The sequence below is a fragment of the Oncorhynchus kisutch genome, linkage group LG3 (genome assembly GCF_002021735.2).
Source record: "Oncorhynchus kisutch isolate 150728-3 linkage group LG3, Okis_V2, whole genome shotgun sequence".
NCBI lineage: Eukaryota > Metazoa > Chordata > Actinopteri > Salmoniformes > Salmonidae > Oncorhynchus > Oncorhynchus kisutch.
Window position 1 is genome coordinate 14,907,490 of NC_034176.2, and position 13,090 is coordinate 14,920,579.

The 13,090-nt window shown below is 40.2% G+C and overlaps 1 protein-coding gene across 1 annotated transcript; it reads left to right on the forward strand.

Annotated features, from left to right (window-relative positions):
- The first annotated feature begins 2,941 nt into the window (after window positions 1-2,941).
- On the forward strand, window positions 2,942-4,429 carry LOC116361892 (arrestin domain-containing protein 3-like). Its single transcript, XM_031816223.1, has 4 exons — window positions 2,942-3,326; window positions 3,451-3,538; window positions 3,862-4,118; window positions 4,313-4,429. Exons 1-4 carry the CDS (start codon window positions 3,141-3,143, stop codon window positions 4,427-4,429), a joined length of 648 nt encoding a protein of 215 aa, XP_031672083.1. The 5' UTR covers window positions 2,942-3,140.
- The last annotated feature ends 8,661 nt before the right edge of the window (window positions 4,430-13,090 follow it).

Below are 13,090 nucleotides of genomic sequence, written 5' to 3' on the forward strand. Positions count from 1 at the left end.
TCATAGTGTGGAAATTTAGAAAACACAATAAGATCATGCTTTTGACTGCACTGGGCATTTAACCTTTTACTGCACTGGGCTAAATCAGAGTCACACAGAGTGATTCTTGGTTGTCTTAAACAAAAAGCTACCCATCATTGTTCTCCCTGCATCTCAAGGTCTTGGGCTGGAACCCCCACCGTACACCTTACTCCCTAACATTGATGGGTCAGCCTCCAAGCAGCTATAGGCAAGCAGGATCAAGTGAAATACTACTCACTTCTGATGCATATTAATCTATCAATGTTCGGTATACAGTGTATTTATGTGGATGATTTAACCGTAATGTAATGTTCACAATTTCTCATATAAAAATCATTATTTCTTTAAATTTTCATTATTACCACTATATGTAAAATATTTGGCAAACGCAGTTAATATTTACCATGAACTAATATTCAATAAAACCTAAGTGAAGAAGGAAATCATATTGTTCCTGCACCCTAAAAAAGGTCCAGTGTTTATAGAGTGATTATGTTATTAGTGTCTAGCCATTTAAATACAACCCCAAGCCAAATACCTAACATACTGTTTTACATGGTAATAAAGGATTCTCCTGATTAAGGGAGAACAAAAAGCATGTAGCCTATACACATTTATATTATATGGCTCAAGATATATTATGCATTATTTTGTAACATAGGTGACGGCAGTTACCCGTGTGACTGTGACATAGCCACTTGTAGGCTGAAGAGCCGTGGCCCGCGAAACAGATCAAGTAGCCTACTTCCATAATGGAGGGACATGACCGCTAATGAGGTGCCAAACTGGTTGGTATCCTTGTTCATAGTAAAGAGCACACTTGACTTTTAGCCAGGGGGTAATAACACAGTGAACTCAAAGGGTCTGCTCTGGTCCTCATCCTCCATGCTTCTAGGTAACATCTCCTGTTACACTGTGTGGAATACTGACACTGTCTAGCTTCATGAATCATACATTAGAGTCGTGCATGCCCCTTGTGACTGCTTAGTTCACCAACTCTGTCACAATGGCAGTAAAACACTTCTCAGTCGACTACAAGACGATTAATGAACATGGCACTTTTTCAGCTGGGGATACTATCACTGGGCGGGTCACTTTGGAAGCATCCAAGGAGACCTCACTCCAGTCTCTTTTTATCAAGGCAAAAGGGAAAGCTGAGGTGAAATGGACTGAAAATGAGGGTCAAAACCCTGTGGCCTACAGTGGCAAGAAGAAATACTTCAGTCTTCAAATATTGTTGCAGGAAGGGAAGGGGGATGGTATGTAACACTTCAGATTTCTGCAACAATTAAGAATGGTTAGGATTAATGCTTCGTACTTTTAATAGCCTATCTCACAAAAATAATTATTGATGACGCAATGGTATTCCAGAACCATTGTTGAGAATACTGTAGGGTTAGGTTACAAACAGTATCAGTCAAAAGTTTAGACACCTCTTTTCATTCAAGGGTTTTTCTTTATTTTTACTATTTTCTACATTGTAGAATAACACTGAAGACATCAAAACTATGAAATAACACATATGGAATCATATAGTAACCAAAAAAGTGTTAAACAAATCAAAATATATTTTATATTTGAGATTCTTCAAAGTAGCCACCCTTTGCCTTGATGACAGCTTTGCACTCTTTGCATTCTCTCAACCAGCTTCATGGGGTAGTCACCTGGAATGCATTTCAATTAACAGGTGTGCCTTGTTAAGTTAATTTGTGGATTTGTTTTCCTTCTCAATTAGTTGTGGGTAAAAGACAAAGTCCATATTATGGCAAGAACAGCTCAAATAAGCAAAGAGAATAAAACAGCACATCATTACTTTAAGACATGAAGGTCAGTCAATCCGGAACATTTCAAGAACTTTTAAAGTTTCTTCAAGTGCAGTCGCAAAAACCATCAAGCGCAATGATGGAACTGGCTCTCATCAGGACCGCCACTGGAAAGGAAGACCCAGAGATACCTCTGCTGCAGAGGATACGCTCATTTGAGTTACCAGCCTCAGAAATTGCAGCCTAAATAAATGCTTCACAGAGTTAGAGTAACAGATCTTAACATCAACTGTTCAGAGGAGAATCAGGCCTTCATGGCCGAATTGCTGCAAAGAAACCACTACTAAAGGACACCAATAAGAAGAAGAGACTTGCCAAGAAACACGAGCAATTGACATTAAACTGGTGGAAATCTGTCCTTTGGTCTGATGAGTCCAAATGTGAGATTTTTGGTTCCAACCGACATGTCTTTGTGAGATGCAGAGTAGGTGAATGGATTATGTGTGATGGTGTGGGGGTGCTATGCTGGTGACACTGTCTGTGATTTAGAAGTCAAGGCACACTTAACCAGTATGGCTCCTCAGAAATCTGCAGCGATACGCCATCCCATCTGATTTGCGCTGACTGGGACTGTCATTTGTTTTTAAACTGGACAATGAGCCAACACACCTCCAGGCTGTGTAAGGGATATTTGATCAAGAAGGAGAGTGATGGAGTACTATATCAGATGACCTGGCCTCCACAATCACCCGACCTCAACCCAATTGAGATGGTTTGGGATGATTTGGATGAGTGAAGAGTGAAGGAAAAGCAGCCAACAAGTGCTCAGCATATGTGGGAACTCCTTCAAACTGTTGGAAAATCATTCCATGTAAGCTGGTTGAGAGAATGCCAAGGGTGTGCAAAGCTGTCATCAAGTCAAAGGGTGATTTGTTTAACACTTTTTTGGTTACTACATGATTCCATATGTGTTATTTTATAGTGTTGTTGTCTTCACTATTATTCTACAACGTAGAAAATAGTTGTTTTTTTAAGAAGAAAAACCCTTGAATGAGTAGGTGTGTCCAAACTTTTGACTGGTACTACATATGCCTAATATGACTTTGTATTAAGCAGAATCTGAATTTACATTGCCCATTTGAAAATGGGCTGGGTTTGTGTTGGGTCTCACCTCCCCTTTTTCAGGCTCTGAAATAATTTCTCCTGGGAGACATGTGTATCCTTTCACCTTCCAGATTCCAGCCAAGTAAGTGTTCCATCCATCACATATTTGTGGGTTTATATTTTTCATTGGAGGAAACAATAATCACAGATGTTGTTATGTAAAAAAGGCCTTCTAGTGGTTTCCACAGATAGATGATAATGAGTTTTCTTTTTTTCACATTTCCTCTCAGAGAAATGCCTTCATCTTACATGGGGAAATGGGGCAAAATCACCTACTATTTGAAGGCCAAGTTGATCAGGACGCTTTGGTTGATAGACAGAGCCAAGACAGAGTTCACGTATCTGTCAAAGACGAATATGATAATTCCTGGACTGAGGGTAAAGTGTTCTTATTATCCATCCTGCTTTTTGAACTACATCTGCTTTTTTACTATTTACAGCCAAAATTACCATGGCAACAGAATGCATATCAGCAGGTTACTTTTTATCTCTTGTTTTGTAGGAGCCCCAGCATGGTTCCAAGATTCTATATTTTGCCTCTGGAGATATCTCTTTGGACATTCATATTGAGACAATGGGGTATCTATCAGGTCAGTCTGCAACCAAAGCCACTTCAGCTTGATGATGGTCATTTTAATATTACATCTAAATCCATTCAATGAGGTACAGGGGGGTTGTATTAAATAAAACAGAGATGGTAAATTAATATACAAATTCAATATATTCACATGAAATATGAAATGCAATAACTTAATGGGGAAAATGTATGAGAGTGAACTATCTTATTTGCTAATGAATTAGGCTACGATGTGATACCCTTCATACACTTCTCCTGAGGAGAAGAATGTCTCGAAATGTACATTCTGTAAACCCAATAACTGAATCAAGTTCCTTTCCTTGTGTCCCCTGTAAGGTGAAGCAATAAAAATCCTTGTTGAGATACACAACAACTCTACATGCACAGTAACCCCCAACTTCTACCTATATGAAGAGCAAAGCTTCTTCGCCAAGCATAAAAGGAACATCTACACCAATGACATCATTAAAGAGAGAGGAGATCCTGTTACGGCTTCTACAAGACAGACTGTGACCAAAGTGCTGACTATCCCTCCACAACTCCCTGTCTCCCTCCTAGACTGCTCCATACTGAAGTTAGAGTACAGACTGAAGGTATATTATGATGAAATACATACATATAATGAACGCACAAGACCAGCTAAATTATGAATACAGGGATGTAGAGTAGGAGAGGAAAGAGACACAAATAAAATATGTGTAATGCAGTCGCTGTGTATGTGAAAACTATACTGTAATTAAACATTTGGGCAACTAAGTGTACGTTCATATATTTTCTGTATTTGTAGGTCACTCTTGACGTCCCAACGGCCAAAGACCCAGAGGTTAAACTTCCCCTGGTTATCCTCCTGGATAAATCAATAGCAGCTGAGGAACGGCAGCAGGAATACAGCTGGTCTAAATGAGTTCTCATGCTCTAGAACTTTGGCGATTACTAAGTATTTTTTAAACCTTAGATTTTGGGCTGGATGTGTCAATAATACATGTAACTGATTACAGAAAAATATAACTGTAATCCATTACCAGCTAAAATATTGTAATCAGAATAAAAATACAGAACAACAACCAAAATCTAGATGATTACTTCTAGGATTCATTTTAAATTCAGAAAAGATGTTTGCGAAAAGTTACAAAAGAGCTACAAAAGAGCAGGAATAGGTTTTCATAGGCTACAGTCCAAGCTATGTCTTACAATGGCACCCAGGAACAACAGCTGCAACTTTGGCTGTAGCTAATTGGGATCCTAATAAAACACAAAAATACTAAAATGACGCGTCTGCTGTCTGCATGCAAAGACTACAATTTGAATAAAGGCTTGGAGGTAAGGACGACAGCAGTGGTGTAGCCTACGGGTGATACAGATATAACTTATTATTGATATCTACACAGCACAATGATGTGTATCACACCGCTGCTCTCTAAATGATTTGCTCCTTATGGATTGTGGTTGTTATGGACGGCTGTTTACAAAAGTACACTGAGTGTACAAAACATTAGGAACACCTGATCTTTCCGTGACACAGACTGACCATGTAATTCAGGTGAAAGCTATGATCCCTTATTGATGTTAAATCCTCTTCAATCAGTGTAGATGAAAGTGCGGATCAGGTTATAGAAGGATTTTTTAAGCTTTGAGACTGTGTATGTCTGCCATTCAGATGGTGAATGGGCAAGAAAAAATATTTAAGTTCCTTTAAACGGGGTATGGTAATAGGTGCCAGGCGTACTGGTGTGAGTGTGTCAAGAACTGAAACGGTGCTGTGTTTTTCACGCTCAACAGTTTCCCGTGTATATGAAGAATTGTCCACCACCCAAAGGACATCCAGCCAGTGGTCGAAAACAGGTCACTGATGGAAGAGGACAAAGGAGCCTGACACAAATTGTGCAGAGCAACAGACGGGCTACATAAAATAATGCACAATTCGTTGTACCTTGACACTAATGATGTATGGCAGCTGATTACCTTAAAGAGGTCCACTTCTTTCAGCACAAAACAAGAAACTGCGGTTGCAGTGGGCTAAGAAATTAAAACACTGGACACTGGAGAATTGAAAAAGCATTGCCTGGTCTGATGAATCCCGGTTACTACTGTGTCACGCTGATGGACTAGGGTATGGAGAAATCCACATGAAATCCACATGAGTACATGTATCCATCCTGTCACGTGTCAACATTACAGGCTGGTGGTGTGATGGTGTGGGTTGTGTTTTCATGGCACACATTGGGCCCCTTTATAAAAGTGGAGCAGTGTTTGAATGCCACAGGATATCTGAACGTCCTTACCAATCAGATGTATGCCTTCATGGCAGCAGTGTATCCATATGCAAATGTTTTTTCTCAGCAGGATAATGCCCCATGCCACAAGGCTAGGATTGTCCAGGAATGGTTTCACAAACATGACAGTGAATTCAGCTTACTGCCCAGTCATCAGATCTCAATCTAGTTGAGCATCTGTGGGATGATATGGAACGAGCTATTCAGAGTAGAGATCCACTACCAGCCAACTTGACACAACTGTGGGAAGCATTGGAGTCAACATGGGCCATCATCCCTGTGGAACACCTTCAACACCTTGTAGAGTCCATTTGTGCTCCACATGCAGTCAAAAACAAGTTCATTTAAGAAGACCACGAGTGAGGCTTTTATTGCTCAAGTGTCTTCTTTTTTGAAGCCCATAACCATGTGTGTGAGGTGTACATTTGTTTGACTACCAAGAAACACTCTGTGCGTTCATTATTTAGCCCACCGCAGTAAATTAAACAGCTGCAAATTATCAAGATATCAAAGTGTCACCAACAAAAACGTAAACATTTGGCCTATAGCAGATGCAGCATATGGCATTCATTTTCAGTGCTCAAAGCATGCCATTCCATGAGAGCAGCATTTAACAATGAGCCCAATCTGTCCTCCATGACAACAACATCATAAACAACAGAGAGGCTAAATCCTTCTTTTTTGGGTTATGTTCAGGTAAAACAATTTGGCTATTCTATATTTCCAAGTCCTATTCCTGAAGATCAAGGGGAATTTAAAAAAAAAAAGCAGATGCTGTTGTCTAGAGCAACTAGGGTTAAGTGCCTTGCTCAAGGACACATCGACAGATATTTCCCCTAATCTGCTCGGGGATTTGAACTAGTGAACTTTTGGCTACTAGTCCAAAGTTCTTTACCACAAGCCAACCTCCTGCCTCTTACATGAATTGGAATGACTGGAAATATTTTTCTAATGCCAATTAAGGGGAAAGTCATCTAAAAGTAATTGAAAGTAATCAGATTATGTTCCTAAATTTGGGTTATCCCAAAAGTACATTACAGATTACAATTTTGGATTAGTAACTAGTAACTGTAACAGATTACATTAAGAAAGTAACCCACTCAGTCCTGTCTATGAGCCAAATTATTGTTTTACCTCAAGTAGTCACAAAAACCCTAGTTTTTCTAGAAGTACTGTTTTTCTCAAGTAGCCATTTGCCCCAAATAATTTCCCACATGGGCCAGGCCCCAAGCAATTCAAGTTCTAGCCAATGAGCTTCAGCCGCTTGTCATTCTAGTGACAACTAGCAAGATGCACACACAGCAGAAAGACAGAGAAAGAGAACAATGACGTGATGCACATATCTGCTCATATGAGACATAGTATACCATTTTCTGGGACAACTTTTGGCTCGTGAGCGCTACTTTCAGAACTACTGGCTAAAAAGTATATAAAAGTACCAGAGAATCTCTTTAAGATACTGTGTGAGAAAACATTAACATGACTTCACACCCTTGATATATAATTGAATCAGGTGTGTTAGTGCTGGCCAAGAACAAAAGCCTGCATGCCCTATTGATTCGCAGGACCAGAGCTGAAACAGAAGGACAAAATCATATAAACGTTTGTGAATGGTGATAAAGTTGTTCAGATTCTGGGAACATACAAGGAAACATTCACTTTAAGTAACAGCACTTTAAGTAACAGCATGTGCTGTATACTGTGTATCTCTCAAATAAATAAAACATCACATTACTTTACTAACGTCTCATTGGTTATGAACAACAGTGACTTTACTCACTGCATGTATCTCTTAAAACATACCAGACCAGTTGACAAACTAACAGTAACAATCATAACACAACAGATGGCATACAGGCACGTGATAATGAAACCAGTTGGTTTCCATGGACTACTTCCAAAGAGGAGGAACATCATGCAGATAGGATAGTGCCGTGCAAAACACTGATTGGTTAAAACTGCATTCCAGTCAGTGTCTATTCCACAAGTTACCACCGGCTAAATCTATGATGTTAAAATGCCTATTTGCTCTGTTCCACCTAACTGCGCAATCCCCGGTCTCATCAGCCCAGGCAGGGAAGTAAATTATAAACTTAATCTCCACTATGAAAAAACATCTAGACATTAACTCACATTTCTTTTAGACTAACATTTAGTTTTCAACGGCGGAGATTTGTGTAAACCTTGCTGTCTGTCTCTCTGACATTTGCAACATTGTTTCAATATTCAAATTGGATCTCCAGCTGTCCCATAGTAATGAACGTGTCGGGAGTCGGGACGAGACAGACAGACAGGCAGGCAGTGTTTCTCAGCCAGTTAAAATCATGAATCAGCTGGCATCATTTTTATGGATGTATACAGAGAAATGAAAATATGAAAAAAGGTCAAATCAAACAATGCGCAGCTAGTTTGCAGTCTTCCAGCTTCAGTTTGAAGTGATTGTGTTAGCTGTGTTGTTGACTAGCTCCGCTGAACAACAGTATCCTGACAAGAGAGCACATTTTCTATGCAAGGTGAATTTGCACATCATTAGCTCATTGTTATGGGTACATCCAAATAAATGTCACTAGAAAACAGCTTAAAAAATGCAAATACAGCTACTGTTGTTATTCTGGCTGCACTATTGACGTGACTGTAAGTTAGCTGTAGTTGGCTAGCTAGCAAGCAAGGGATAATAATGTTTCCAGCCAGAATGGCAATGGAACATTTACAACGAATGACTGGGTCACGTCCATAGATACAGAACAAAATTACTGAACGACTGGGTCGCATCTCTGGCAACCAAACTGATAGAACCAACGACCAGCCGGCTTGGGCAGCAACCCTAGATTTGTGTCGGGACTATACCTTGTGGAAGGATGAAATAGTATGAATAAATTCATCAAAATAAGATTTAAATGATATATTGGCACTGTAAATGTTCCATTGCCATATTGGCACGGTTTACCAGCCCTCGACTTCGTCTCGACTTCGTCTCAGGCATAACAACACCAGTGCCAATATATCCTCCAAACACAGGCTTCTTGGGCATTATCACTTAATTATACCATGGCATTGTTGAATCCTCCTTTCTGATTGGATTGAAGGGCATTGTAGAGCATGCATTATTTCCCTATAACGCACAGTATATTTGCACAATAGATTTCAATGGCTACAGTAAATTTTTACATGTTTTGCTTGAGCTGCTTTTGAAAGCAAAAGTCAAATTGAAAACAGTATGGTGTTGTTGAATTAGATTTTCATAATAGGCCATGACTGATGGCTTGGTTAGCTAAATTAGCAAGTCTGTTTGTGCGGTTACCACGGCAACCACTGTAGCTATCTAGTAAACTTGCTAGCTACTTCAGTGGATGTTGAACACAATTCCACTGGCAAATGAACACATTTCTAGTGGCAAATGTGTTCAATTATAGCCATGGTATGAAAGGGATAAACACTGCGCCAGTGCCTTCCATCAGTGGTGGTCAGTATCGTTTCAGATGAGGGAGGACCACATTTTTTTCATGAGCATGTCCTTATTTCTGTCATTCAAATTCCATTCACCGAGTTCAATGTAACAGCGATAGGTTTAGGCTACTATATGATATTCTAATTTTCCCTATCCCCATCAGGAGGTTGCTACAACCTAGTTTATGAATGAATGTTTACAACGTAGGTGCACACAGGTCGAGAGACAAATTTGACAGTGACAAATGGACAGACAGTGACATTCAATACCGCCTTGCACACTCTTTCCTGCATCTAGCTGATAGTGGGTGTAATCATTAGTCCAACAGTTGCAAACGAGAGTTTCTATTGGACAATTCAGGTATGTTTATCCCCGTTTTGTTCCGTTTACTTTTGTTCAAGAAACATTTTCAACAGAATCGGCAGAATGAATACACTTGATCACGCTTGAACATAGTTTACAGTTTCATAGCAGCCACGTTGTATTCCTTCTCACATCTACGATATGCGCTCACTTCCTTTCACCTCTTCCCTTCGCCTGTGGACTTCAATGCACAACACATCAGCTGTATGTGACCAGGCGTAAAAATCTTTCCAAGCCAAACTGCTACACACAGCCTACATCGTTGTCACCATATTAGCCAAAGTAACATCATTGTCAGTATAACTAATGGAACTAACACGTTAGTAAACCCGCTACAATCATGCAGTAACATTACATTGTACTGTCAGTAAGCATTTACACGCGGGCCCCAGTGGCAATACATTTGTAAAACCAAAAGCTTACCTTGACTTGGAAGAGATCCAGTGTTGTGTTGGATAGTCATAGCCAGCAAGCTAACATAGAATCCCTCTGTTTGAGGAGGGTGTTTCGGTAGGCTAAACTAGCAAGCTGCAATTGCTAGCTAAGTAACTGAAACTGAAAGTGAAAAAAATGACAGTCTCTCTCTATTTCTCTCTTGCTTCTCCTTCATTTAGGAAGAAATTAATTTGTTCAAAACTGTTAAACTATTCTCTTTATCTCTCTTTGAGCCAACTATTCACCACATTTTATGCACTGCAGTGCGAGCTAGCTGTAGCTTATGTTATCCGTACTAGATTCAGTCTCTGATCCTTTGATTATGTGGACAACATGTTCATGCTGCAAGAGTGCTGATAGGTTGGAGGATGTCCTCCTGAAGTTGTAAATATTACTGTGTAAGTCTATGGAAGGGGGTGAGGACCATGAGCCTCCAAGGTTTTGTATTGAGGCCAATGTACCCAGAGGAGGATGGAAGCTAGCTGTCCTCCGGCTACACCATAGTGCTACCCTACAGAGGGCAGCGGAGGCTACTGTAGACCTTCTTTGCAAAATAGTGTTTGAATCAATTATTTGGTGACGTGATAATATTTAGTTTAGTTTTATCTAGAAATTATAACTTTTTAAATGTTTAGAAAAATACAGTACTGTGCAAAAGTTTTAGGCAGGTGTAAAAAAATGTTGTAAAGTAAGAATGCATTAAAAAATAGACATGTTAATAGATTATATTTATCAATTAACTAAATGCAATGTGAGTGAACAGATGAAAAATCTAAATCAAATCCATATTTGGTGTGACCACACTTTGCCTTCAAAACAGCATCAATTCTTGCAGGTACACTTGTACAAAGTCAGGGATTTTGTAGGCATATAGTCAGGTGTATGATTAATCAATTATACCAAACAGGTGCTAATGATCATCAATTCAATATGTAGGTTGAAACACATTCATTAATTGAAACAGAAACAGCTGTGCAGGAGGAATACACCTGGGTGAGGAACAACCAAAAGCTAACAAGGTGAGGTTGCTGAAGACAGTTTACTGTCAAAAGTCATACCATGGCAAGACTGAGCACAGCAACAAGACACAAGGTAGTTAAACTGCATCAGCAATGTCTTTCCCAGGCTGACATGTCAAGGCAGACATCTCCCAGACAGAAATGTCAAGGCAGACAGGGGTTTCCAGATGTCCAAGCTCTTTTTGAAGAAGCACAAAGAAACGGGCAGCGTTGAGGACCGTAGACTCAGTGGTCGGCCAAGGAAACTTACTGCAGCAGAGGAAAGACACATCATGCTTACTTCCCTTTGTAATCGGAAGATGTCCGTCAATGCCATCAGCTCAGAATTGGCAGAAAACAGTGGGACCTGGTACACCCATCTACTGTCCGGAGAGGTCTGGTCAGAAGTGGCCTTCATGGAAGACTTGCGGCCAAAAAGCCATACCTCCGACGTGGAAACAAGGCCATGCGACTCAACTATGCACAAAAAAACACAGGAACTGGGGTGCAGAGAAATGACAGCAGGTGCTCTGGACTGATGAGTCAAAATATTTGTCTGTAGCAGAAGGCAGTTTGTTCGCCGAAGGGCTGGAGAGCAGTATACAAATGAGTGTCTGCAGGCAACAGTAAAGCATGGTGGAGGTTCCTTGCAAGTTTGGGGCTGCATTTCTGCAATTTGAGTTGGGATTTGGTCAGAATGAATGGTCTCCTCAATGCTGAGAAGTACAGTCAGATACTTATCCATCATGCAATACCATCAGGGAGGCATCTGATTGGCCCCAAATGTATTCTGCAGCATGACAACGAGCCCAAACATACAGCAAATGTCCTTAAGAACTATCTTCAGCGCAAAGAGTCCTGGAAGTGATGGTATGGCCACCACCGAGCCCTGATCTCAACATCATTGAGTCTGTCTGGGATTACATGAAGAGAGAGAAGCACCTGAGGCCACAGAATAACTGTGGTTACTTCTCCAAGATGATTGGGCCAACGTACCTGCCAAGTTCCTTCAAAAACTGTGTGCAAGTGTACCTAGAAGAATTTATGATGTTTTGAAGGTAAAGTGTGGTCTCACCAATTATTGATTTGATGAAGATTTCTCTTCTGTTTTCTCACTTTGCATTTTGTTAATTGATAAATATAAACTACTAACATGTCTATTTTTGAATGCATTCTTACTTTACAGCATTTTTTCACATCTGACAAACTTTTGCACAGTACTATATTGTCACGTTCTGACCTTAGTTCCTTTATTATGTCTTTGTGTTAGTTTGGTCAGGACGTGAGTTGGGGTGGGTAGTCTATGTTATTTTTTCTATGTTGTATTTCTGTGTTTGGCCTGGTATGGTTCTCAATCAGAGGCAGCTGTCGTTCGTTGTCTCTGATTGAGAATCATACTTAGGTAGCCTGTTTTCCCCATTTTGGTTGTGGGTGATTATTTTCCCTGTCTGTGTTTGCTCCATACGGGACTGTGACGGTTTCCAGTTATTCTCTTATTCTTTTGTTTTCAGTGTTCAGTTATATGTCATTAAAATTATATTATGGACTCTTACCACGCTGCGCATTGGTCTGATCCTTCCTGCTCCTCCTCAGAAGAGGAGGACGAAAACCGTTACATATATTTTTATGAATATTCACTGAGGAGGACGGTGTCACGGCCTGACCTTAGAGATCCTTTTATTTCTCTATTTGGTTAGGTCAGGGTGTGATTAGGGTGGGCATTCTAGTCTTTTAGTTTCTATGTTGGCCTGGTATGGTTCCCAATCAGAGGCAGCAGCCTTTTCCCACCTGTTGTTTGTGGGATCTTGATTTTGTGTAGTGCCTGTGAGTACTCCATTACTTCATGTTTCGTTTGTTTTGGTGCGTTTTATTTATTAAAACATGTGGAACTCTACGCACGCTGCGCCTTGGTCCATTTATTCCAATGATTGTGACAGACGGTCCTCCTATTCCTCCTTGGTGATTATCCCTTACATATAGGAGAGTCTCCTTAGTGACTTTGAATCCCACTGGACATCATTTGAAGAGTCTGCTCTGAACATGAAAAG